This window comes from Chrysemys picta, chromosome 1, assembly GCF_011386835.1.
Source record: "Chrysemys picta bellii isolate R12L10 chromosome 1, ASM1138683v2, whole genome shotgun sequence".
Taxonomy (NCBI): Eukaryota; Metazoa; Chordata; order Testudines; family Emydidae; genus Chrysemys; species Chrysemys picta.
Window position 1 is genome coordinate 46,890,168 of NC_088791.1, and position 26,386 is coordinate 46,916,553.

Below are 26,386 nucleotides of genomic sequence, written 5' to 3' on the forward strand. Positions count from 1 at the left end.
GTGATGTCGGATACCGCTGCAGCTGCTGCCTGCACCATGGCTTCCCCTATCTCCATGCGGCAAGCCTCCTGGCTGCTCCTCTCTGGGTTGCCCTCTGAGTCTCAGCAGTCAACGAAGGACTTGCCCTTCGATGGCCAAGCCCTATTTGCAGAGCAAACAAACAGCAAGTTCCATGGCCTCAAGGACTCCCACACCACCCTGAAAACCCTGGGTCTTTATGTCCCAACCCTGGCGCATAAGTGGTTCAAACTGCAGCAGCCTCTGGGCCAGGGGAGCCAGCCTTGGCAGGACCAGCCCCACAAACAAGCCAAGGGCTACAAGCACTGTCCGAGCCACCCACCTCCACCCTCTGCCCAGTCGGGCTCAACCCATGCCAAGCAACAGTCAATGACAGGCCAAACAGTCATTTTGAAGGTGTGCCCAACGGCAACCTAACAGACTATTCCCCGGATCCATCTGTCCCAGTGTTCTCCAATCGCCTTTCCCTTTTCCTCCCTGCTTGGACCACTATAACCTTGGACCGATGGGTCATCAGCTGGGAGTGGTGGAGGAAGTTCCTCTTGAGTACAGGAACAAGGGATTCTAGTCCTGGTACTTTTTAATCCCAAAGGCCAAGGGCAGTCTACAGCCCATCCTGGACCTGCGAGACCTCAACAAGTACCTAAAGAAGTTAAAGTTCCGCATGGTTTCCCTGGATTCTGTTATCCCCTCCCTGGATCCGGGAGACTGGTATGCCACCCTCGACTTGAAGGACGCATACTTCCATATAGCAATCTTTCAAGGACACATATGCTTCCTCCAGTTTACAGTGGGGCCCCACCACTACCAGTTTGCAGTCCTCCCGTTTGACCTGGCGACAGCACCGAGAGTGTTTGACAAATGCATGTCAGTGGTAGCGGCTTACCTCAGGCACTGGGGTATCCAGATCTACCTGTAGCTCGACGACTGGCTCGTCAAGGGAAGCTCCAGGTCTCAAGTCCAAAGGGATGTCGCGGTGCTTCAAGCCACATGCCACCATTCCCCAGGTGATACTCACCTCGCTGCAATGTTGGACCAACCGCGAGGCAGTCCTGGAGGGGGTTCCATTTGACAACCCCCTTCACGCCATCGAGTTGGCGTCGGACATCTTGGAGATTGGCTGGGGTGCGCACCTTGGCTACCTCCAAGTCCTGACGGACAACATGGCCTCGATGTTCTACATCAACAGGCAAGGGGGAGCGCGCCCATTGGCTCTCTGTCAAAAGGCACTCCATCTATGGGACTTCTACATCAGCCACGAAATCCACCTAGAAGCTTGTCACCTTCCCAGTGTCAAGAATATGCTGGTAGACCAGCTCAGCAGGGACTTCTCCTCTCACCATGAGTGGTCGCTCCTTCCAGAGATAGCCTGCATGATCTTCCAAAGGTGAGGAACTTCCCAAGTGGACCTGTTCACTACCAAACAGAACAGGAAATGCCGTCGGTTTTGTTCTCAGCAAGGTCTGAGCAAGGGCTCCCTCTCCGATGCCTTCCTCCTGTTGTGGTCAGGGAGCCTGATGTATGTATTCCCTCCGATTCCACTCATCAGCAGGATCCTGGCAAAGATCAAGAGAGACAAAGTGCAGGTTGTCGTGATCGTCCTGGCGTGGCCTCGCCAGCATTGGTTCAGCATGCTCATGAACTTGTCAGTGGCCCCACCCTGGCCCCTGCCCAACCGCCTGGACCTTCTGTCACAGGACCATGGTCGGCTCCTACACCCCAACCTCAAGTCCCTCCACCTCTTGGCATGGATGCTGTGTGGCTGAACCCAGAGGAACAGACCTGTTCCAGCAGGTCCTCCTGGGAAGTAGGAAGCCCTCAACCAGACCGACTTACCTGACCAAGTGGACAAGGTTTTCCCACTGGGCATCCGAACATGGCATTTGTCCATACAGGCTGTCCTGGACTACCTGCTCCATTTGAAGAACCAGGGCCTGGCACACTCTTCCATTAGCGTGCATCTCGGGACCATCTCTGCTTTTCACCCACTGATCCAAGGACAGACAGTGTTTTCCCATGACATGACGGTCTGATTTTTGAGAGGATTCGAGAGGCTCTTCCCGCAGATGTGGGCTCCTATCCCGCAGTGGGATCTTAACTTGGTCCTCTCTAGGCTCACTGGTGCGCCCTTTGAGCCGCTGGATTCTTGCTCCTTTTCCCACCTGTCATGGAAGGTTGCGTTCCTAGTGACGACCGTGAGATGGATCTCTGAAATTAACTATGACTTCAGAACCGCCATATACGGTCTTCTACAAAGGCAAGGCTCAGCTGTGGCCCCACCAGGCCTTCCTGACGCAGGTGGTATCCATATGAACCAGGACATCTTCCTCCTGGTGTTCTGTCCCAAGCCACACAAGACCAGTGAAGAGAGGCGTCTTCACATGCTGGACGTCTGAAGGGCCTTGACTTTTTATTTAGAATGTACCAAGCCTTTCCGTAAATCAACTCAGCTCTTCATCACTACAGCAGATAGAGTGAAAGGCCTTCCCATGTCCTCCGAGAGGATTTCCAATTGGATTACCTCGTCCATAAGGACCTGTTATGACCTGGTGGGGGTTCCACTGCCGCCGATTGTCAGAGCCCACTTGACGAGAGCACAGGCGCCTTCGGCGGTCTTCCTGGCACACATCCCTATCCAGGACATCTGTAGAGCTGCAACATGGTCCTCTGTCCACATGTTCACGACTTATTATGCCATCTCTCAGCAGGCCAGAGATGATGCTGGATTTGGCAGAGCTACGTTACAATCGACATGTCCATGAATTCCTACTCACCTCCAGGGGTACTGCTTTGGAGTCACCTAATATGGAATGGACATGGGCAAGCACTTGAAGAAGAAAAGAGTTACCTTTTCTGTAACTTCTTCGAGATGTGTTCCTCATGTCCATTCCACAACCCACCCTCCTTCCCCACTGTCAGATTTCCGGCAAGAAGGAACTGAGGGTGGGGGGAGCTGGCGGCGTCCCTTATACCGTGCCATGCGGGTGCCACTCCGGAGAGCACCAGAGCCGGTCCCCTACGGATACTGCTGAGGGAAAAACTTCTGGCACCGGTGGTAAGCATGTGGTAAGCACACACACCTAATATGGAATGGACATGAGCAACACATCTCGAAGAACACCAGTTACGGAAAAGTTAACTGTCTTTTCTTCATTAAATGGGTTCACAGAATCTCTTGAACTGCTCAGCATTTACCCTAACCAGGCTCACAGGTTCAGTGCATGATCTTCACTCTATGAAGAATGCATTGGCCTCCTACTATGAGGCTCAGGAACCACCAAACTATATTTAGATCACTTGAGTACATGATTCTTCACAAAATACATCTCAGTTCCCTTCTGTGAATAAGACTTTTCTTTCAGCTCAGTCTTACTTTATCTCTTCCCCCCCGCCCCCTTCACTCCACCATTGGTAGGAGCTGAGAAATATTTTTTTTCACTTCAGTGACAAGTTTTTCATTTTAGTTCTACAGTAGAATCCATTTAATCAGCATCCTGTTAAAAATGTGTCTGCTTATTTGTACCTGAGAAAATGGCTTCAGGACAAACCAATATGAATTAATGAGTAGCAGTGGCAAATCTAAAGAGGACAACGTTCTCTTGATAATTATGAGCATATATTTAGGGCAGAATAGGGGACATATTGACTATTGAAGAACTAACCCACGGCAAAAAAGGCAAGCATTAGGGGATGGGCAAGATCCAGAAAGAAGGAAGTAAGAAAGGGGATGTAAACAGGATTTAGGAAGGCAAAGATTAGAAGTAGGAGACACAAAAGTTGAAGGGCAAAGGGCAGGAAGCAGCCAAACAAGGAAGAATAGGAGTTGGGATAGGAATAGAGTGGAGGGAATGAAGAGCAGCAGGGAGAAAATGGAACAGAGAAAATAACAGGAAGAACAAGGGGAAGGGAGGAATCGGTTCTATAGAGATAAAAGAAAGAACGCTGTTTCAGTTTAAACAAAAAGGGGTAAGAGTTGTGTTTTTTTAAAGAAGCAGAAAAAGAGAGACAGAGAAGGGAAAGAAAGTGGAAATGGAAGTAGAGAAAATCAGAATAAAGAAATGTAAGCAGGAAAAGGAGACAAAGGCAACTTTTAGGTTAGTGATTTTTTTGTCTTACTAGATTTTGTAGTGTGTGTATATATAAATTACAGAAAAGGGGAGCACCAGGGATATACCTCTACACCGCTCTTGACAGTGCATACATGTGAATGTGTGCTCAGAATATACCTACGTTCTTTCTTGCTTTGACCTGCGTGAAGACATTAATTCCTTGTCCTACCTCCTGGTGCATCGCATCACCACCAGATAATGCAATCTCAAAGCAGCAGATGAGACGGAGATCTTTGACAACAGCCACCAAAATTGGTGAGCTTCTCACTGCTGGTTTACTTTAATCTCTCCTTACCTTAAGGGTTTTTATAATAGTGTATTTAAATGCTTTGTTCATAACTTATTTTTAAAAAATTAAATTAAACCAATTATAGGAATTAACTAACTCATTACTGCCTGAAATGAGGGCATGTGACAAATCAATAAGTTTCTATTATTTTCCCTTTTAGTGGGTACTGAGATCTGAGAACAAGGAAGTTAATAAGCTCAACAGACATAATAAGTTCTCCACTAAGAATTGTCTTGACAGATCTCCATTCTTGGGCTACAAGCCCCAAAATCATCAAGAATACAAGAACAGCAACTCACTGATCTGTTTGTTACTATATATTGGGGACCCAGGGCTGCTTCCACTATAGTCAGTAGTTTTCAAAATGATCACTTGCTTCAGTTGTACTGCAGTATGGTTAATTATATCAGGTCAGTTTGTAGATTAGCTGTAGTTTCAAAACCTTAGTTTTTAAAACCTTAAGTAGTGTTAATACTGTTTTAAGTTGGTTAGTTCTAATCAGTTTCCTGATTTAAAGTTGACTAATCTATATCAGATCTAGATAAAATATCTACCATTAAACAGTATGTGCCATGTGGTAATAAAGTTTCTGTAAAGGACCAGCACACCAGTTTCCTTGAGTCTCTGGGAGAAGACCACTTCTTGAGGGGGTACTCCGTTTGCGCTGGACAATGCTGTTACCAAAAGGACACTGTCTATATGGCTGTCAGATTGTATTCCTCATTTCTGTGATCCAGCTGGCTCATTTTCTTTTGGGGCATCCTTGGAGCATCTTATTCTTTTAAAAAATATTAATAGCAGTGTCCATCTGGGCCACACATGCACCCTGTGCTGCCTCATGCTCCCATGTAAGGACATAAAGGGCAGAGCAGCCCGTGATCCTTTCTCAGTTCTCTCTTATTGCACATGGAAGTGAGATGGGATTTAGCAAGTGTCTGACATGTTAACTTTCCTCTAGTTTCAAATTAATCTTTTAGAATTAGTTTGGTGAAGAAGTATTACCTTTGATTAATTTTCCAATTTGGACGTTTAAAAAAACCAACAGAAAGATAGCATGCTGTACAGTGAGGCAAGGTGCCTCATGCCATCTGCCATGGTGGACTCAGGATTTAAGCCCTGCGCAACCTGCGATGGACTTACTTCCCTGGTTGATCGACATCGTCAATGCCTTTTCTGTCTGGGGGTAGACCTCATTCCTGCTAAGTTTGAAATCCTTCTTGTTATGGACTCACAAGTTGAGGGATGTGTTGCTGAAACTACTGGTACTTGTGTAATTGGTGCATGTCACCTTAGACCCAATGGAGACATCCACCTTGAAGGAACCCAAAGGCTTATCCTCCATGAGTGCCACTCCAAGCAGACACAATACCCCAGGGCCTAGCAGTGAAACAAAGGCTGGGAATAAAACTGTTGAAACAGACACTGGTGACATTGATGCCAATTGCCCAGTACATTTTGGCACCACTGCCAATTCTGTATCATCATCAACAGACTTAGCACTGGCCTTAGCACAAGCTCCTCCAACACCAACAGTGACTTCATGAGAGCCAGCAGTGGTGCCCCAACTCCAGGATGACACTGAAAGGAAGGGCCGAGGAGAGATCAGACATGGCTGCAAGCATAGAGGCACTGCCTCACAGAGAACAGAAATTATTCCGTCAAGGGCAGGGCACCTCAGTTCTTTGCCAAGGGAGTGGCACTAAGTAAGCCAACATCGGCACAGAAAAAAATGCCAGCGCTAGCCATGGTGCCAATTGCAGCACTGAGGTATGCCCTCATGGAACCCTGTTGATCCCTTCAGGGACATCATTGGTACCAATGTAATTAAGCCTCCTTTATTTCATAGAAAGCTGTCCAACCCTCTGAGAGACTAAATAGAAGCCAATCTGAGCCTCTGCACTGGACTTAAATTTATTCCTTTCAAGCTCCAATTTTGACTCTGGCAGATGATGACTTCTGGCAGATTCATTGACTTAACCTAGGAATTTTGGAGTATTTTTGTTCATGCATTCTGAAATATAAAATATTGACTAGAAACATGTCAGTCATTGGCTTTCTTTGCAGCATTAATTTTATCTATTAAGAATAATGTTCCAGACCTATCTGCACAAATGATAATACAGCACTAACCCTTTTGTCATCGCATACTCTGATTTTAGGTGGAAAGTTTTTGGAAAGAAGAAACATGTTTTGAAGATCGCTTATGCAAACTTCTTCGGGGATTAACTTCCTTTCAGTATGTGTTTCACAAAATGGCAAAGGTCTTGAAGATTCACAGCATTCTAACTGTTCATGAGATTTCCTCCCAGAGCATTTTCTAATGGGTAATCCTTTTCAGTAGGATTCATCAATTGCCAGCCTTCCTAAAAATGTCAGATTATAGCCTTTTGTGAGCATTCTTAGTGCTGCTTAATTATTGCATGGCACTTGGTTACCTTTGTGATAGGCACTTTACAGACCTGAATATCTCTCTTCATTCTACTTCAGCCACACCACCTATTTGTTTAAAGAAAGAAAGAATTTGTCACATTCAGTCCTTTTCAGTTTCAGGTGCTAAATCCAGGTCTAACGTTTAATTAGTAGTACAGTAGACCAGGTTCTATAATTGTGTGGCAATCATGTTCCAGCATCTTTGATGGGAGCCCTTACATCACATTAATTACAGCGGAATTATCTAAACAATTCTTTCCTTTAAGTTTTAAAAACAGTTTGGTATTTTCCAGGCATCTCTTAGGGTTGCATGAATGTAACTAATTCCTCTGTTGGGTTAATAATTTCAAACATTTTCTAAATGCTCTCATTCTTAATTTTGGATTTTTTCTTTAAAATAAAAGATGAAATGCTTCTTAGGTCATTTGTTGTATCTAGCTGGCAATGCAGGATTGTTCTTCACTATATATTTGCAAGTGCTTTTATGTGGTTTACTGTACTTTTGAAATATCTCAAATGTTTTTGAAAAAAATTCTATAATCTTATTAGGAAAAAGCTTTGAGGTGAGTATCAGGAAGAGTCTTACTGTCAGAAAAGTTTTCCTGTTGTTCAGCCTAAATTTCCCTCTCCTAATTTCATCCTATAACTCCAAATTAAATTCCCTTTTACCATCCTAAAGAGTTGCTCTCTAGCCTTGTTTATTGATTACATCCTACAAATATTTGTAGATAGTTCACACACACTTTTATATACTACATATCCATAGTAAAATCTTAAATTTACCTTTCAGGGCAGGATTATCTTTTTATTCTAATAGAGATGATTTCCTTTCCTAGATGAAAGTAAGTAGAACTACTATTAGATTCATGGGTAATTTACCATTCCCCTCTCTTCCCATAAGAACACAGGACTAGAAGGGACTTCCTGCATTATCGAGTCCAGTTCCCAGTTATTGCAGGCAACCTCATCGTATAGTCCTGTTCATAAATTTATGAAGCTCCATCTTAAAATTAGTTACGTTGTTTGCCCCACTATTCCTAGTGGAAGGCTGTTCCAGAACCTCACTCCCCTTCTGACTGTTAGAAACCTTCCTCTAATTTCTAGCCCAAATTTATTCATTGCCAGTTATACCCATTTGTTCTTTTGCCAACATGGTCCTTTAGCTTAAATAGCTCTTCTGTCTCCCTGGTGTTTGCTCTCCTGGTGTACTTACAGAGAGCAGTCATATTCCCTCTCAGTCTAAACAAGCCATGCTCTTTTACTGTCTTCTTATAAAATAGGCTGTCCATTCCCTGATCATCTCAGTAGCCCTTCTCTGCACCTATTCCAGTTTAAATTAATCTTTCTTGAGCATAGGTGACCAGAATTGTACACATTATTCTAGATGAGGTCTTACCAGTGCCTTCTACAATGATATTAATACTTCCCTGTCTCTGTTGGAAATATTTTTCCCAATATATCCTAGGATCACATTTGCCTTTTTTATAGCACATTACATTGGTGGGTCACAGTCATTCAGTGATTGACTAATAGACCCTAGTCTTTCTCCTCCTTTGTCATTTCCAGCTAATGAGTCCCTAGTTTCTAGGAGAAATTGTTATTTGTCCCTAAATGCACGACCATGCAGTTTGTACTACTAAATCTCATCCCATTTCTATTATTCCAGTCCTCAAGGTCATCCAGTTCTTCCATTTTGATATGCTGATCCTCCTCTGTAGTGATGCTGCCTCCCAACTTTTCCCATTTTATTCAGCTCCTTTAAGGTAGATCCTCTAATTTCTTCTTTGTTGGATTTTCAGCTGCCATGTATTCTAACAAAACAGGAGTCTGATCTCAGGAGCTTAAACTTTCAATGTCTGTCAGTCTTCTTTTTCATTAACTTTTTCATTAAGCTGCAGAACTTTTAGCCATATTCTTTCATCTATTTACTGGTTAGGGAACAACTTTGACCCAGTTTAATGTCAACATTAATCATCCCAGATCACTGAATGGTTGATTTTTTTCCAAAGAGTTATACCTCTTAGTTTTTTCTTTCAAACATGCTTCAGAAAAATAAACAGAACTCTCAGCAATAAGTTCAGTCATTGCTGGAGAACAGTTGAATAAAATACGTATTTCACATAGCTGTGCAGACTGAGAATATCTAGTCATAGCACAGTATTTCATCATCATATTGGAAGACCGCTTCTTCTGCACCCATTTCTGAAGAAGTAAAAGTACAAGATATCTATTCCATACGAAAAATGGTGCTAAGAGATTAAAGTTTCAGAGTAAAGGATTCAAGTCAGAAATACCAAAGAAAAGACTGCATATATTTGTTACTGTGTGTGTAATACTATAGAATTTGATCTTGCTTCCATTGAAGTCAGTGGCAAAACTAGGCTAGAATTAGGCCCCCATGATCACGTACTATTATGTCTTCTTCAAATGCTGTTTCTATGGGTGCTCCACTGCAGGTGTTGGTGTGTCCCGGCACCGTTGATCTTCGGTAGCAGTGTCTGGTCGGGATGTGCGTGAACAGTAGCAGTCTTGTGGCACCGCTGGTACCTCATCTAGCACGCGCACACCCCAACCCCTTCAGTTCCTTCTCAACCATCCTCGGCTTGAGATGGAGTCCGTTAACAGCATCACTAAAAACCTTCAATAAAATTAGATTGTTAGATAGCCTAGTTATTAAAATAACAAGGTAATTAGTATTGTTATAGTTGGCGTTAGTTAACCTGAGTTAGATAGTATTTTAAAAAAACTTTTGTTTTCTTATCCCCCTTTTTTTCCACAAAAAATGGGTTCCTTAAATATGCCTGGCTCCCAAGGCTTTAAAAGGTGTACTTCATGTAAGGACACAATACCAATTTCTGATGGCCACTCATTACGTGTCCGATGCTTAGGTGAGCTTGCTACAAGCTCACTTGGAGTTCATCTCGCCACCATCACAGCCTTCCATCAACAGGTAAATGGGACTTTGATATTTGCTCACCCGATTACTAAGCGATTTTTAACGGGCATACAGAACATGTACCCAGACATCCTAGAACCCACACCAGCCTGAGACTTAAATCTGGTGCTCAGAAGTCTAACCAGGGCCCCATTCGAAACTTTAGCCACATGCTCGTTACTATCTATGAAAGTGGCATTCCTGGTTGCCATTACATCAGTGCAAAGAGTCAGTGAGATAGGGGCTCTCGTGGCTCACCCCCCATACACAATATTCTTCAAGGATAAAGAACACATCCTAAATTTATGCCCCAAATATCTTCCTCCTCCCACCTCAACCAACCAATTCACTTACTTACATTTCATCCAAATCCACGCACTAACACTCAGGAAGTGGTCCTGCACACACTGGATGTGCACCATGCCTTAGCATTTTATCTGGACAGAATGAAGCCCTTCTGAAAATCACCTTGACTTTTTGTGTCAACAACAGAACGATTGAAGGACTCTGCCATATCTACGCAAAGAATATCTAAACACATATCCAGCTGTATCCATATGTGCTATTCACTACACAACACTGAAGCCCCTCCAGGCATCAGAACCCACTCGACGAGAGCTTTATCTACCTCCATAGCATTCCTACACAACGTGCCCATTCTAGACATCTGCAGGCCGGCCACCTGGGCCTCTGAACACACATTCATGAACCACTACACAATTACTCTCGGTTCAAGTTCAGACACAAGACTAGGGCTACGTCGACACTACGGGGGGGGGGATCGATTTCAGATACGCAAATTCAGCTACGGGAATAGCGTAGCTGAATTCGATGATTCTGATCTGACTTACCCCGCTGTGAGGACGGCGGCAAATCGACCACCGCGGCTCCCCCATCAACGGCACTTACTCCTACCTGGGCTGGTGGAGTACGCGCGTCGATTCGGGGATCGATTATCACGTCCTGACGAGACACGATAAATTGATCCCCGAGAGATCAATTTTCTACCGCCAATCCGGGCGGGTAGTGAAGACCAGCCCTAGGTCTCACAGTACTAGCTTCAGCAACGAACTCAACTCCAAAGCCCTTTCCATCCTCATGAGGGCACTGTTCTACATTCACCTGAAGTGGAGCACCCACAGGGACAGCACTCAAAGAAGAGACGGTTACTCACCTTGTGCAGTAACTGAAGTTCTTCGAGATGTGTGTCTCTATGGGTTCTCCACTACCCATCCTCCCCCCCCCCCTCCACTTTGGAGTACAAGCTAAACACTCCACGGTAGAGAAAGAACTGAAGGGGTCAGGCCATGTGCATGCTAGATGAGGCACTAGCAGCACCGTGAGACTGCTACTGCGTATGCGGACCCCGACCAGACACTGCTACCAAAAATCTCCAATCAACGGCGCTGTGACGCACTGACACCTGAAGTGGAGTACCCACAGGAACACAGATCTCGAATAACTTCAGTTACTGCACAAGGTGAGTAACCTTCTCTTCTGCCTGACCCCTGCCTTATTCACTATAAAGAATGGGTGGTGTACAATAAACAAGACACAAGTTCTCAGATTCTCTGCCTTATTTGAAGCCATTTTGTTTTGCATTTTCAACAGTCATTCTGAAGTAATTCAGAAATCTTGATTTACAGATTAACAGAGAACAAAAACATTTTTCTCCCTCTGCATCAAAAACCACTTATCTCTTCAAACTTTCCCAGTAGATAAATCTCTGTGAAAAGTCATATACTGCCTATGTTTGGAGATAAGGCAAGTTCTTAACAATTTTTATTGTGGAGCATCATGGGCAGCGGGTATAATAGACCAGGGATTTCTAAGCCTTCCCTGGTGCCGCTGCCCCCAACCTGCTGCTGGACACCTGGGCCATGATGGCCCTGTCCCTTCCCCTTTCCCAAGGCCCCTGCCTTCTGCTGCTGCCTGCCTGCTGCTGCTCACCGCGTCCCTCCTCCTCAGGGGTGGGGGAGTGAGGCGGGAACAGGGTGAGCCAGCAGGGGCGGGGGGAGGGTCTGGTAGGGGAGTGAGGCGGCTCACCTGGTTGGGCACGGGGAGGAAGCTTGCCGGGTGCAGGGGGGCCAGCAGCTCGGCCCAGCTTGTGTGGATGGGGCTGGCCCGGTGCTCAGCGGGGTCATAGCTGGCCTGGCATCCCGACTTGGGAGGCGGGCAGGGCCCGTCCCGTCCGGGGGGTGGCTCAGTCCAGTGTTCGGCCTGTCCGGGGGGGGCGGGGGCTTGGTCCGGCATGGCTGGGGCCTGACTGGTGCTCAGGGGGGTGGGTGGCCTGGTATGGCATGGCTGGGGTGGGCAGGCGCAGGGCCTCAGCCGTGGGGAGGGGCCTCAGGAGGGCTCCTCCTGTTATGCGGGGAGGTTGGAGCTACAGCATGCAGAGGGGGCGGGGCCTTGGGCGGAAGGGGGCACCGCCAGAAGACTAGCCTCTCCAAAGCGGAGGTTCACCCACCATCCAGGTGGAGCATTGTGGGCCCAATCATCCTTTTACTGCTATCAATGTGAGTTCTTTCATGTAGACTAAAGTGGGAACAGACCTGGGCACTGTCCCGTGGAGTAAAGCATGTTCCTTTTTTTTTTTTCTGATTGTAGTTTAAAACATAATGGTATTTCTCTAGATGGCAGCAAACTGATATTTTCCTTAGCTCAAGTGGTAGATCCTGTGTTGCTGTAGCCAAGCAGAATTCCAGTGTGAGCTCCACAAGTGTTCATTATTATTTTGATGTGATAGCCTCTTCATAGTTTAGAGATTACAACCACAGTCCCATTCTGATTGATTTTTTGATCCCTTTTCTAATGCAAAGAAGGGAATTTTCAATTCTTAGGCCAGGTCTACACTACCCCCCTAATTCGAACTAAGGTACGCAACTTCAGCTACGTGAATAACGTAGCTGAAGTTCGAAGTACCTTAGTTCGAACTTACCTTGGTCCACACTCGGCAGGCAGGCTCCCCCGTCGACTCCGCGGTACTCCTCTCGCCGAGCTGGAGTACCGCAGTCGACGGCGAGCACTTCCGGGTTCGACTTATCGCGTCCAGACTAGACGCGATAAGTCGAACCCAGAAGTTCGATTGCCAGCCGCCGAACTAGCGGGTAAGTGTAGCCAAGGCCTTAGAGATTTAAGATTAAGTTCCATTTTCAGCTAGAACATTTTCTGACTGTTTTGATTGTTTGAATCTCAAGAACTTTAAAATATCTTAACAATACCCTTCTGAAACTTTAGAAAAGTGTTTTTCTTTGTATTTGTCTACATTACCTCACAAAAATTGAAACTTAAGTAGATTTTGACATTGGTTTATGCAAGAAATAGCATTCAACTACAAGAATGATAAAATGTTTTAAAAATTGGTGCTATTTGAAAATCAGATATGAATTACCTATCAGCGGAGCTGATTTGAGGCAGCAGTGAGTAGCAATAGAAAATATTTTTTGTCAACATCCTTGGGTGATTTTTGAAAAGTGGAAAGAGACTTTGGGATGTGGTAAAATAGTTGGTTTCTTCTAACACTAAATAAGGAAAATTGGACTAATCTTACAGCTACCCTGTGTTTGTCTTCTTTGCTATTGAGCTTCTTCCTACAAACCTCCCCAAATTCTGACTTTCCATGGTTCCTCCACAGATTTAAAGAAACAGTACATATTCTTACATGCCTCTCATACACATTGTTTCAATAGTGGTTGCTTAGGTCACCTGTAAATTGGAGATGATAATTAAGGCGCCATATTTGTCACTGAGGTCATGGAAGTCACAGATTCTGTGACTTTCCTTGACATCCGTGACTTCTGCAGCAGCCCGTGTGGCTGGCCCGGGAGCTGCCTGAGCAGCTCGGGCAGCTCGTGGGCCAGTTGCACTACACAAAAGAAAAGATAACAAGGTAGTTACCTGTCACATCATCTAAAAACCGAAGCACTTAAAACCAAAGAAATTATTAGTTAAGAACCTCATAAATCTGATGCTGGGCATATCAGAAACATAAACTCATTATTCATATCAAGTATTTTAAAACATATTTAATCACATCATAACCACCTTAACTCTGACCCAGAATAAATACTATATTCATTAGTAACCTCAAAATGTAAACGCTGCATATAGAACCCTTTTGAAAAGGAAACAAAAAAAATGTACGTTAACGACACACATTGGTCAGCCTTAAATACTAAACTACAGATAAATAACACAGTTTTCATATTAAAAATACATTATTCTTAAGAAACAGCAATTATAAGTACTTGGGAAATCCACTGCAAACTGCATCTGTAGTAACTTAGATAACTTACAATGTTATGGGGGGAGGTAGGTTTAAACTTGCTAGCCCACCTCAACTCTTCCTAGCTCTCTGGATCCCCAACAGCAGAGCTTCTCTGTAGCCAGGAGGAAGTGAGGAGTATGCATTGCCCTCCCTTGTGCAGGGGCAGAGGGAGATCTGTGTATGGCATGCTATACCTGCACACTGTTCACTAGGATAGGTTCTAGCCAATAGGCCGCAATCTTTTAAGGAGCTCTGATGACTTTAGGGGAGATCTGCCCATGCGGAGTTCTTTGCAGGACTGAGGCCTTAGTAAACAAAGGGCTATGCATAAAACTAATAGATGAATATTTTAAAACATAGTTAATAAAAATAAACTTTAACAGTTTACCTTAGAAAACAATAGTGATCTCTATTGCCAAACACGAGTCAATATAGTTATAAAGCACATCTTTTAATCTGTGAAAATAGGTGGAATCTCCTTATTTTATCTCTAAATTTCAATTCTGTTTCCAGTCTTTTTCCATCTGCACTCTCTTGTAGTATAGTATTCAAAAATCCTAAGTAATTTTATTTTCTTCATTTATTTACGGGTCATTTTTCAGTTCTGATTTCCAAGACCTATAAACTTATTGGCTTTTGTTCTTACTTCTTCAGCTCCTTGATCAAAAGTCTGTTTCTTCCTTCTCTTCTCTGCAACCAGATACATGGCCAGGTGTGTAGTCAGTATTGCTTAATACTATGTAGTTCTTTGTACTGGGCACGTTTTTCTGTTTGTATTGTTTAAATTTTAATTTCAATTAAGAACAAGTTTTGTCTGGATTGTCATAATATTGCAAATTTAAAAACTCAGTTTATACTTTTGCTATACTTTACAAAAGTGAATAGCATAATTATTTAAATTAGCAAGACAGTACTGCTGTGTTTTATATATTTGTGTGTAACCCTGACAACATCTAAAATGAAACCATTGATCAGTACTGAAGAATGGAATGTACAGAATCATATTTATTATATTTGAGTCATGGCTATCTTTAAACAGCAGGGGTTGGTGGAGATCATTTTTTATCTTTTAAGTAAAAAGTTGTTTTCAAACTTAGTCTTTCTTTTGTAAAATCCACTCTTGGAGTTTCTCACGAGGACTGCCTTATAGTTATCTAATCCAATGAATCCTGGAAAAATCCATCAGTCGTGCATTTACTGAGTATGGACTAGTGTCATGCTACGGTACTGTATATATTGTATATGATGATCCTTTCATTTCCTTTTTGCCTATCAGTCTAGACCTCAATACTTAATCATTTAAGTTTGTATTTTTTTATAGTTTTGTTTTTCATTTTTTCTTGGTGTCAATAGTTTTCTGACTCCCTTTTCATCCTCCACTCCTCTTTCCTGGGGAAGGATAAGAAACTCCCAACCAAAGACAAAAAAAAGCTGTCAACAAGCCCTGGAGTTTCATAGGATCTTAAAAGCCAAAGGTTCTTTATTCTCCCTAAAGCTGATTAACAGAAACTCCCCAAGTAAAAATTTGTGCTAATCTTACCAACAATTATTTCTTCCCAAAAGACATTGCAGATAAGAAGATGGAAGCTACCCTTAGATAGAACTTTGAAACGTCTTCAGTGATCCATAGAGTTTGTCTACACTGCAGTTAGACACCCGAGGCTGGCCTGTGCCAGCTGACTCAGGCTCACAAGGCTCAGGCTGAGGGGCTGTTTAATTACGGTATAGACCTTCAGGTTCAGGCTGCAGCCCAAGCTCTGAGACCCTCCCACCTGGCAGGTTTTTAATTGCTGTGTAGATAAACCCATAGACACTCGTTGGCAAGCATATTCTTCACTAGAGCCATGACGTCCTGGTGCAGTGAGTTGAAAAGCCTGGACCACAAGAAGCCCATGATAAGTTCAAGTCAACACTGAAGAAACTATCCCTAGCAACTACATTTGTGGCAGATGGATCCATGGACTCCATGAAGCTGGCAGCAAAAGGCTGTGCAAAACTATTCAAAGCAAATCCCCCTGTGCCTCAACTTCTCAGATGGGAATCCTGTTTAGTTAGACACTGGGATAAGGTGGAAGTGAAAGTATTTATTCTCTATGTCAGAAAAGATAAAAGGACTACAGTTCTTATACAAAAGCTCCTTTCATTGCTACCCACAACACAGGCCACCAGATAAGGGACTTTTCTTATTCCAGGGTAAACACTAAACCAGTAACCCACAGGCAAGTCCTGATCTGGGGACAAGTTCAGCCCTTGTTTCCGATCCAAACAGTCAGTATGGCTGCAACTATGCCTGATTCCACCCAGAAATACTCCTGGAAGGCACTTAGACACATGGTTCCTGTCAACATTAGAGTACAACACTGATCATCTCTGGTGCTCCAGGTTCTTCTACATCTTTATCCATTCTCCAGCCTTAAGACACAGCAAGCCATCCTGAAGTAGATCTCTCATCTCCCAGAGCTATGGATAGTAGAGCCTCTCTCTCAAGACCAAATGTTTTCAGGGTTCTATTCCATATTCTTCCTAGTAAGGGAAAGATCAGAAAGAGTCCAAGCCATCTTAGACCTCAAGAGGCTGAACAGGTCAACAAAGAAGAATTAAATTCAGAATGGGTTTCTAGCTTCCATTATTTTTTACAATCTCTCCAGCAGACCTGACAGAAGCTTATCTGCATATTCCACTGTTTAGAGTGCTTTGCCACTCAGTACCAGTCAAACTCTGTGCTCTCTGGAGGGTTCTTCCTCTCTTACTCTTTCCCCAATTGTGTCTGTCTTACTCCCTTACTGAAGCAGTTTCTTCTTCCCAAAATGCCGAACGGTGAGTAAATTAACCTTGTAAAGAAAAAAAAGGATATTAACCAGTATTTAAATTTTTCCATTTGTTTCTCAGAATATTGAATGAGTAAATCTCATCATTTGTAAAATTACTGTTCATGAGGTACTCATCACTGTTATATCTGTGTGCTAGCTCCATATATTTCAAAATTATGCTTTCTTATATGCTGGCTGTTGTTGTGTCTTGTCTTTTTAGATTTTAAATTCTTCAGGTCATTGACTGTCTTAATGGAAAGTCTATTGTGGACACTACAGAAATACAAGTTATAAATAACAATGCACAGTACCATGGGTATGAATAAACAAAATGCTTAGGAAGAGCTTGTAATCAAAACTGTAAAAGCGACAGTAACTAATTCCCTTGAGAGAGGAACACACCTTTTTGTTCCCCCTAGTCAATTTAAGCCAGTTAATACAAAGGTGCAGAGCTTGTTCTCCAATCCCATAACCTTCACCATCCTTAGAAGAAGGATGACAAAAAGAGATGAGTGTTGCATCTTTCCACAAAGAGAGAAGGTTCTCAATGTGATCTGAGGGCCTTGCAGTAAACTAATATTGTACATTTTTATAGCAGCTAAATTAAATACTGATGTTTTATTTTTATATACAATTTAAGGACTCAATCTTGCAAAACTTATTCTTGCAACAGTAGCTTTGTTGGGTTGCAGGACCGGGCCTCATATTTTTAAAAGGCTAAACCTAGAATTAGATCGGAGTGGGCAAACTTTTTGGCCCAAGGGCCACATCGGGGTTGCGCAACTGTATGGAGGGCCGAGTAGGGAAGGCTGTGCCTCCCCAAACAGCCTGGCCCCCGCCCCCTCCCACTTCCCGCCCCCTGACTGCCCCCCTCAGAACCTCCAACCCATCCAACCCCCTTGCTCCTTGTCCCCTGACCGCCCCCTCCCGGGACCCTCACCCCCTATCCAACCCCCCTGCTCCCTGTCCCCTGACTGCCCTAACCCCTATCCAGCCCCCCGACCACCCCCTGGGACTCGACCCCCTATCCAAATGCCCTCTGCTCCTCGTCCCCTGACTACCCCTTCCTGTGACTCCCCACCCCTAACTACCCCCCGGGATCCCACCCCCTTATCCAAACGCCTCCCCCCCCCCCCCCCCCCGCTCCCTACTCCCTTACCAGCAGCAGGAGCTTGCAGCCACGACACCCGGCCAGAGCCAGCTGCGCTCCCCACGCTGCCCAGCGGGAGCAGCGGGCCAGATGCGGCCCATGGAGCGAGGTGAGGCTGCGGGGGAGGGGCCAGGGACTAGGCTCCCAAGCCGGGAGCTCAGGGGCCGGGCAGGACTGTCCTGCGGGCCGGATGTGGCCCGCGGGCTGTAGTTTGCCCACATCTGAATTAGATACATATATCTACCCCTGAATTTAATTGTGATTTTATTCACATATCTGAAGATAGAATTTATCCCTCCATTACTAATTGATTGTGCTTGTTTGTATGTGTTTAACTACTAAATTATGAATCATTTATCATTAGTTAAATACATTAATAAGCCAACAATTAGTAAGGATGGTTTATTAAGCAGCATGTGCATGAAGGGGTGTAAAAGCCATGAGCCCTACACTCCTCTGACCTATAGAGTAGTTAATTATAGTTTGTAAATATACTTCATAGGGACAGAAGAGGCTAATTAGCAACCATCTAGTCAGTTGGGATGGTCTGGTTTATTTGGTCCTGCCTCAGCACAGGAGGCTGGACTTGATGACCTCTTAAGGTCCCTTCCAGCCCTACACATCTATGATGTCTCTGAAGGTAATGATTGTTTTACGATGCTGCTGATATTGTTCAACCATCAGACTATGAAGACTCAGCTAATCAAGATTTTCTCCAAAACAAAACTAAATCTCTGTTCAGGATTTTCATTTCACTTTTATTTACACTCTGTGGTTGTTTTTAAATATATAGCAATATTTTTGTGACACGAACTACCCTAAACTGTTTATATGTAAATATTGTTAATATTTAATTTCAGATGCAGCAGGAACTAGAAAAAAGTATCACTAAAGAACTTGACCAAGGTAATTTGTTAACATGTTAGCATGTTAACATTTTTTTTTCAAAAACTGAGTGTTACTAAATATAATTTATGATTTTGTTATAATTCAAAAATAGTATTAAGCTGTTATGTTGTATACCATTGCTGTTTCTACTAATTTTCAAATTTAGTAAAGTTCTTTTTGCAAGCACTGCCCACTTACCAAAGTGCTGTACAGATTATTATGTAATTCCCCCCCCAAAAAAGTCTTAATCTGAAGTCAGTTTTGCAGAAATTCCCAAATAACACACACATAGGATTAACAAAAATACAATAAATCCTCTTTTCAGATTTTTCACAAACTTCAAAAATCACTTCTCCTCTCACACTTATTTTAATCAGTATTATTGTATATAATTGATATTCTTCCAAATTTATCACTAGAATAAGCAATTGTCATGCCGTTGTCTTCATTGGAATTTAGTGTGCTTACAGCATCTGTGGATTTGACCTATTATTTTCAATAGCCCTTGAAATACTAACAGTTATTTACTGATTAGCAAAAAGGCTAATGTATTGCTTTTATAATTAAAAAATATGGTTTCTTCCTTTGTGAATGTCCCTTTTATGTCATTTTCATCATGTTTCCTTTGTATTGATTTAAAAATGTGTATCTGCTGTCTCTGGACCTGATACAATGCCCACCGCTGTCAATGGAAAAAATTCAATGGGTTTATGACAAAGCCTATTGTAAAACTATCACACAACATAACACAGAACATATATGGTCATTTGTTTTTCTTCTTCTTTCTAGCCACAGCTGAACTTGAAACTGGATCTGTAAGAGTCTCTCCTGTAGGATCTACTGATGGATCTTCAAAAAATCTAAATGTGGATCAGGATCCGGTTTCCAGGGCAACACAGCAGTATCTAGATGTTTTAAAGAAAAATTATATGATTTGAACAAAACATTAAAGCAAATTTGTGGAAATGATTTTGTTTACATAACATTTTAATGGTTTCCCATTAAATGGGTTAGGATGTGAAAAATCTTAAATACAATTTAAATATAAACTATAAAGGTATTTTATAAATATCAGGCACATTGCACTTGTCTCTGGAAAAACACCACATAGTTATATAGTCTCCTTTTAAATTAAATATATAAGCCATACCTTGTTTTCATTTGTAACTAGCAAAGGAAATACAGAGCGGTGTTCTTGAGTTTGACAGAACTGCCTGAATGTTAGTTGTTACAACAGCTATTCTGAGTCTCATCCCATTCATTTTCTCTGATGTATTTTAACCAAAGCGTTTCCTGAATTTTGTTTTGTGTGTTTTCTCTTTTACGTGTATTTTATGTTTTTAAATGTTGTCTTAAGTAGCCATTAGCATGTTCAGATCTGACGCATCTGTTTTGTGCCCAGTTCTGTAGTCCTGACACAGGGAAAACTGTTAATTCACTGTAAGATTTACCTATATTAGGTTTGCAGAATTAGGCACTTGCCTAATTTGTTTTTGCTTTTATTCCATTGTGTTTGAGTTTAAAAAATACTACATATCTCTAATAGTGCCAAGAGATTTGTAGTGTGTGTTTTATATGGTAGGGGAAACTTATCAATACAATGCACTGAATTTTTTATTAAATAATACAGCAACTTGGGGCATTCTGAGTTGTTAGTAGATCAATATGTTGTAAGTACAGCTCTTCTGTAGATGAAATAGAGTAAAATATATATAAAAAAGTATATATATATTGTGCGCCTACCTCCAATTTTCTTGATATTTTTCAAAGTTGGTGCATGGAAAAGCTAAGTTTTGCATTATTACTAAAAGCAGAAGACCCCTTGATCATAAATCTAGTAAACTGGACTTAAAGCGAGTCTGTTTCAATGATCAAGACAGTTTTACTTATTCCAGCGATTCATCCATTGTTACTGAAGACCCATATTTCTGCCATTAAATATCTTTAAAAGTCAGTAATGTTGTGGTTCAAGATGATGAAACAGAGGAAGAAATCCCCACTAGAGAAAACATGAACAATGATTATATTGAGATGAGCAGTACATGAAAAATATATCCTGTACCTACTACTCCAAGAACTAAACTAACTAGCCAGGGTGGAAAAAACCTGTGCCACCATGTCTCTTAACAGTTTTAAAGGAATAAAACAGTTTTGAACAGTTGGTGTATTGTCTTTACTTGTAAAATATTACATTTCAACTGTTCAATAAATTGTTAAATGTAACATGTCTCACTTTTGTTTTACATTGCGTCTCTTCCTGACTATACTTATGTATCATTTTCTGTGTTGTTTCCAGTGTCTGTTCTTTCTTTCCTTCCTTCTCCTACTATCCCTTTACTCCCTTTCCTGTCTTCTGCTCCACCCTCACAACTGTTCTCATTTCTAATACTTTTGTCTCTCCTTTCTCCCCACAAAATATCAGTCCCCTGTCTCTTTTTCCTACACACCAATGTGCATGCTTATCCACATACTCCTTTCTCTCTGGTCTTCTCCTTCCTTCTGATTGAAAGAGCAGTAGCTCAGTGGGCCAGGGAGAATGGCCCCTTTTGAGTTCAGTATCCCATACAAAACTTCCACTCACCCTGAGCAAATTGCTTTTTAAAACCTCATACATATACAGTTTAGGGGAGGTATTGCAGCAGATCCTTTGCTCGTGTCGTTCAGCATCGTCCTATTGATTTTAATCGAACTATGCTGATTTACAGCAGCTGAGGATCCAGCTCATTATCTGCCACCTCTAGATACCCCAGGCAAGATTCAAAAATGGGTGCCCCTAAAGTTAGACTCCTAAAAAGTGACCTAATTTTTTCCAAAGTGTTCAGCACTCCCAGCAGCTCCCATTGAAATTGCATTTCCTCCCCCCCCCCCCCACCACCACCACCACCACTTTAGGGGAAAGCACTACGAACTCAAACTACAACTCAAAAATCAAAATCATTTTTGGCTCTGGAGTCTTCCCTAAATGCCGCTAATATGAAATTGAGTATTCTAAATTGGTAATCTGTTAGCAATCAGCCAGCAAACCCTTCAGCTAACCAGAACCATTTGTATTCCAGGACACAATGGGACAAAATTCCACAGCAGCAACTCCTAAATTCCACTGTAACGTTAATTTATTGTGTATCAGCATCAATTGTTATGATCTTCTAGCAGAAAATAATCATTGGCATAAAACTTCATTATACTTTTCAACCATGATTAGTTTAGACTAGACCATTGGTTCTGGTATGCTCTCTTGGTGGTTGGGCTTCAGCTCCCATGGCAACACAGCTCACAACCTCCTTCTCCCAATATGTGCTACCAAAGAGAGAAGCTTGTACTGTAGTCTGCTTAAGCATTTATCTCACCAGATCCTCAGACCTCAGCTGCTGCACTAGCTAGTCTCTGCTTCTGTCCCTCCCTCTCTCTGGCTATATTGCAGTTCTCACTCCCCAACCTCCTGCTGCCTAGGTCCACAGAATATTGCAAAGAGCATGCACTGTAATCCAATTAATTCCCTGTGATATGGAAAGGGGTGTGGGGGAGGGGGCACAAGGCTCCACACACCGCTTTTGCCCACAAGCACTGCCCCCTCCCCAGCTCTCATTGGCCGGGAGTATGGAACCGGTGCTCGGGGTGGGGAGAGTGCACAGAGCACGTGCCTAGGAGCCGGATCTGCTGGCTGCCTCCGGGGCGCAGTGCGGTGCCAGCCAGAACAGGTAGGGACTAGCCTGTCTTAGCGCTGCAGCACCACCAACCGGCCTTTTAACAACCCAGTCAAAGGGGCTGACCAGAGCTGGCAGGATCCCTTTTCGACCAGGTGTTCCGGTCGAAAACCGGACACCTGGTCACTCTATTTGTGGGTCATGGGTGGCAATTTTATTTAGGCAGGATGTAATCCAAGTCTTTGGGGGGGAAATTAGATGTGACTGCTTTCTGGGGAGTGGGGTATTATGAGGTAGAGGACTGGGGAAATAGGGGCTTGGGGTTGTAGCAACAGGCAGGGAGTTACAGGAAGAGAGATAAATGGGGATGGGTGATAGAGTTGATGGGGGTTTCAAGTGAGGGACGCTTGGCACATGCCAGCTTTGCCAGTGCACCCCAACATACTCCACATCCTCTAGCTCTGCTGGGCACACACACATCCTGCACACCCAGCTCCGCCAGCGCATCCCCAATCCCAATGTGCCCTCAGCTCACCCACTGCACCCACCCACCCCGCCCCTTACGCTGTGAGCTCTTTGGGGTTCGGTGGGACTCGAGTGATACCGCAGCCCACTGGAGCCAAGGTTGCCTCACACTTTCTGTTTAAAGTTCGACCCCTCTAAGCCCGCTGAAAGCCACCCGTAGGGTGACCAGATGTCCTGATTTTTTTAGGGACAGTCCCGATATTTGGGGCTTTTTCTTACATAGGCTCCTATTACCCCCGACCCCGTCCTGATTTTTCACACTTGCTGTCTGGTCAGCCTAGCCACACGCTCAGGCTGGTACCTCTGAGGGTGCAGGGCCAGGCTCAGTGGTGGCTCTGACTGGGACCCACGGGTGTAGCTGCGCCCACCGCCATCACGGGGGGCCGAGGAAGGACACAAAAGCAGCCCCCGCCACCACCGCCCCCCACCTGACCCCGATTCTCTTGCGCTCTCGCCTTGCCTGGGCAAAGTCCCAGCACGGGTTACTCCGCCTAGCAACAGCTCTCTCCAGCCAATCAAAAATCCAGGCTGGCAGCACGACAGCCAATCGAAAAACAAATCACATTTGTCTAGCCAATCATAAAGCTCCAAGCTCAACCTCCGCAGCCAAACACAGCACCATAGAAAAAGTGACAGGTTACCCAGCAACATGGCGTGACGCACGGCCAATGGGAACATCAGGCAGGCAGCGCCCGCCCTCATACTATCCTGCCCAGCAACGTCTCACTAAGTGGCTAAGGCCCGGTAAAATGGGAACAGACTTAACCAATCAGGAAGGAAAATAGGGTGAGCGACAGTTCAGGATTAACCCCTTGGAGCGATCGGGCTGCTGCGGGCTTGAGGCCTTTTCCCTGGCTAGCCCCACAGAGAGCTGCAGTGACTGGGAGGGCCCCTGAACCTGTGACTGAGCGGGTCACGTTCAAATATGCAAGTCCTGTCACGTCGTTGTTGCAGTATTTTTTTAAATTAATGCTCTGTTTTCTTCCTGTAATAAAAGTTTCCTTTTGTTATACACAGGACTTGCGCATGGTGACGTATTGCCTCTTAGCGGCGGCCAGGGGTAGTGTTCAGTTTTCCCAGATTACCGGCTCAAGCCAGTTCTATTTTGTATTGTTAAGAGGACCCCCCCTAGATATTGAACCCAGCCGTTGTTGCTGCCTACATCACATGGCAGAAGGGTTACATAGCTAACTTCTCCCCTCTCCTCCTTGGTTCCCAGTATAGCTTAGATCTGTGCAACCCGAGTACAGAATTGGAGGAGAAGATTGTCTAGGGTTACCATATCTCATAAATAAAAAAAGAGGACCCTCCACGGGCCATGGCCCCGCCCATTTCCCCACCCCAACTCCGCCCCTTCCCCCACCCTAACTCTGCCCCCTCCTCCCTCCCACTCCCAGCCAGGGGGAAAGGGCTGCCCCAGTGCTACCAGCTTCACGGTTTGCCGGGCAGCCCCCAGACCCTGCGCCCCCAGCCGGCGCTTCCCCAGCGCAGCTGGAGCCCGGGAGGGGAAGCGCCCAGCCGGGGGCGCAGGGTCTGGAGGCTGCCCAGCAAACCGTGAAGACGGTAGCGCTCGGGCTTTGGGCAGCCCCTATGCCTCTGGACCCTGTGCCCCCAGCCGGGCACTTCCCCTCCGGGGCTCCGGCGGCTCTGCGTAACTTACACTGTATAAGTTACACAGAGCCGAAGAGGAGCAGAGCCCCCGCAGCTGGAGGCTCTGCTCCTCTTAGGCTCTAAGAGCCGGGCTGCCCCAGCGCTACCGGCTTTGGGCAGCCCCCGTGCCTCCGGACCCTGCGCCGCCGGAGCCCGGGAGGGGAAGTGCCCGGCTGGGGGCGCAGGGTCCGGAGGCAAGGGGGCTGCCCGAAGCCGGTAGCTCTCGGGCAGCCCGGTTCTTAAACAGAGCCTCCAGCGGCTGCGGCTCTGTGTAACTGACACTGTGTCAGTTACACACAGCCCAGGGGGCTGGAGGCTCCAGCCGCCCCTGCTCTGTTTAAGAGACGGGCTGCCCAAGCGCTACCGGCTTCGGGCAGCCCCCGTGCCTCCAGATCCTGCGCCCCCAGCCGGGCACTTCCCGTCCCGGGCTCCGGCGGCGCAGGGTCTCCAGGCACGGGGCTGCCCGAAGCTGGTAGCTCTCGGGCAGCCCGGCTCTTAAACAGAGCCTCCAGCGGCTGGGGCTCTGTGTAACTGACACTGTGTCAGTTACACACAGCCCCGGCGGCTGGAGGCTCCAGCCCCCGCGGCTCTATTTAAGAGCCGGGCTGCCCAAGCGCTACCGGCTTCGGGCAGCCCCGTGCCTCCAGACCCTGCGCCCCCAGCCGGGCACTTCCCCTCCCGGACTACGGCGGCGCAGGGTCTCCAGGCACGGGGGCTGCCCTAAGCCGGTAGCGTTCAGGCAGCCTGGCTCTTAAACAGAGCCGCCATTTTCCCAGACATGTTCGGCTTTTTGGCAATTCCCCCCGGACGGGAGTTTGACTGCCGAAAAGCCGGACATGTCCGGGAAAAAGAGGACGTATGGTAACCCTAAGATTGTCCAAATTATTTCTGGCAACAAGGCCGCCCAGAGGAAGAGGAAAATGGGGCAATTTGCCCCAGGCCCCGCAGGGGCCCGTACGAGAATATAGTATTCTATAGCATTGCAACTTTTCTTTAATGGAAGGGGCCCCTGAAATTGCTTTGCCCCAAGCCCCCTGAATCCTCTGAGCGACCCTGTCTGGCATAATAAAGTTCTCTGCCATTTCAAAAGCTCCACAAGCTTCCAGTTACCATGTGACCTCCCTGGGCCCCTGCTGGGCTCCCTGCACCAAAATCTGAAATGGCGCTCCTGCCCAAACCTGTGGCATTTTGGTGGGTGGGAGGGGACAGTGCACCATTGAATTGGGAGGCTACATCAACCTATAGTAGAGACCAAAATTGGGGTTATTTGTGCAAGAGGGGTGCAAAAATATAAGCCCCAAAAATAACCACTTTTTCAAAGAGTTTTTGGTGTTTTGTTTTATTTTTGCCCAGATCTAGAGAGCAAACTATTGCTTTGATGTGGGTCAAAATGGTCTCACTCTGACAAGTTTTATCCCCGGTAGGGCATGATACCCACTAAATCTTTGGGGGACCCAAATTGAGAATGGTATTTAAGAATGTGTGTTCGTTTCTTTGCATGTGTAGTCTGAAAGGCAGGGGCGGCTCTATGTTTTTTGCCGCCCCAAGCACGGCAGTCAGGCGGCCTCAGTGGCGTTTCTGTGGGTGATCTGCCGGTCCCGCGCCTTCGTACCCACTGCCGAATTTCCGCCAAAGCCGTGGGACCGGCGGAACGCCCACAGCCATGCCGCC

The 26,386-nt window shown here is 45.1% G+C and overlaps 1 protein-coding gene and 1 long non-coding RNA gene across 16 annotated transcripts in view; one reads left to right on the forward strand and one right to left on the reverse strand.

The window, feature by feature from the left end:
• The window catches only part of ANKRD26 (ankyrin repeat domain containing 26), a 178,499-nt gene extending 157,380 nt beyond the window's left edge, over window positions 1-21,119 (forward strand). For 13 of the 15 annotated variants that reach the window (XM_024109004.3, XM_008172589.4, XM_065564544.1 and 10 more), the window contains 2 exons: window positions 18,869-18,914; window positions 19,686-21,119. In XM_024109004.3, the coding sequence (XP_023964772.2) occupies window positions 18,869-18,914; window positions 19,686-19,834 (195 nt within the window). In that variant the 3' untranslated portion in view covers window positions 19,835-21,119. Of the gene's footprint in view, window positions 1-14,702; window positions 14,761-18,868; window positions 18,915-19,685 lie in introns of all 15 variants that reach the window. The other 2 variants (XM_008172600.4, XM_065564238.1) reach the window with 1 other exon arrangement.
• On the reverse strand, window positions 18,749-23,506 carry LOC122172525 (uncharacterized). The gene is made up of 3 exons (XR_006172902.2): window positions 23,367-23,506; window positions 20,640-20,895; window positions 18,749-19,801 (listed from the first exon to the last, which is right to left on the reverse strand). It is a non-coding gene; the product is annotated as an uncharacterized LOC122172525 (long non-coding RNA).
• Between the last annotated feature and the right edge of the window lie 2,880 nt (window positions 23,507-26,386).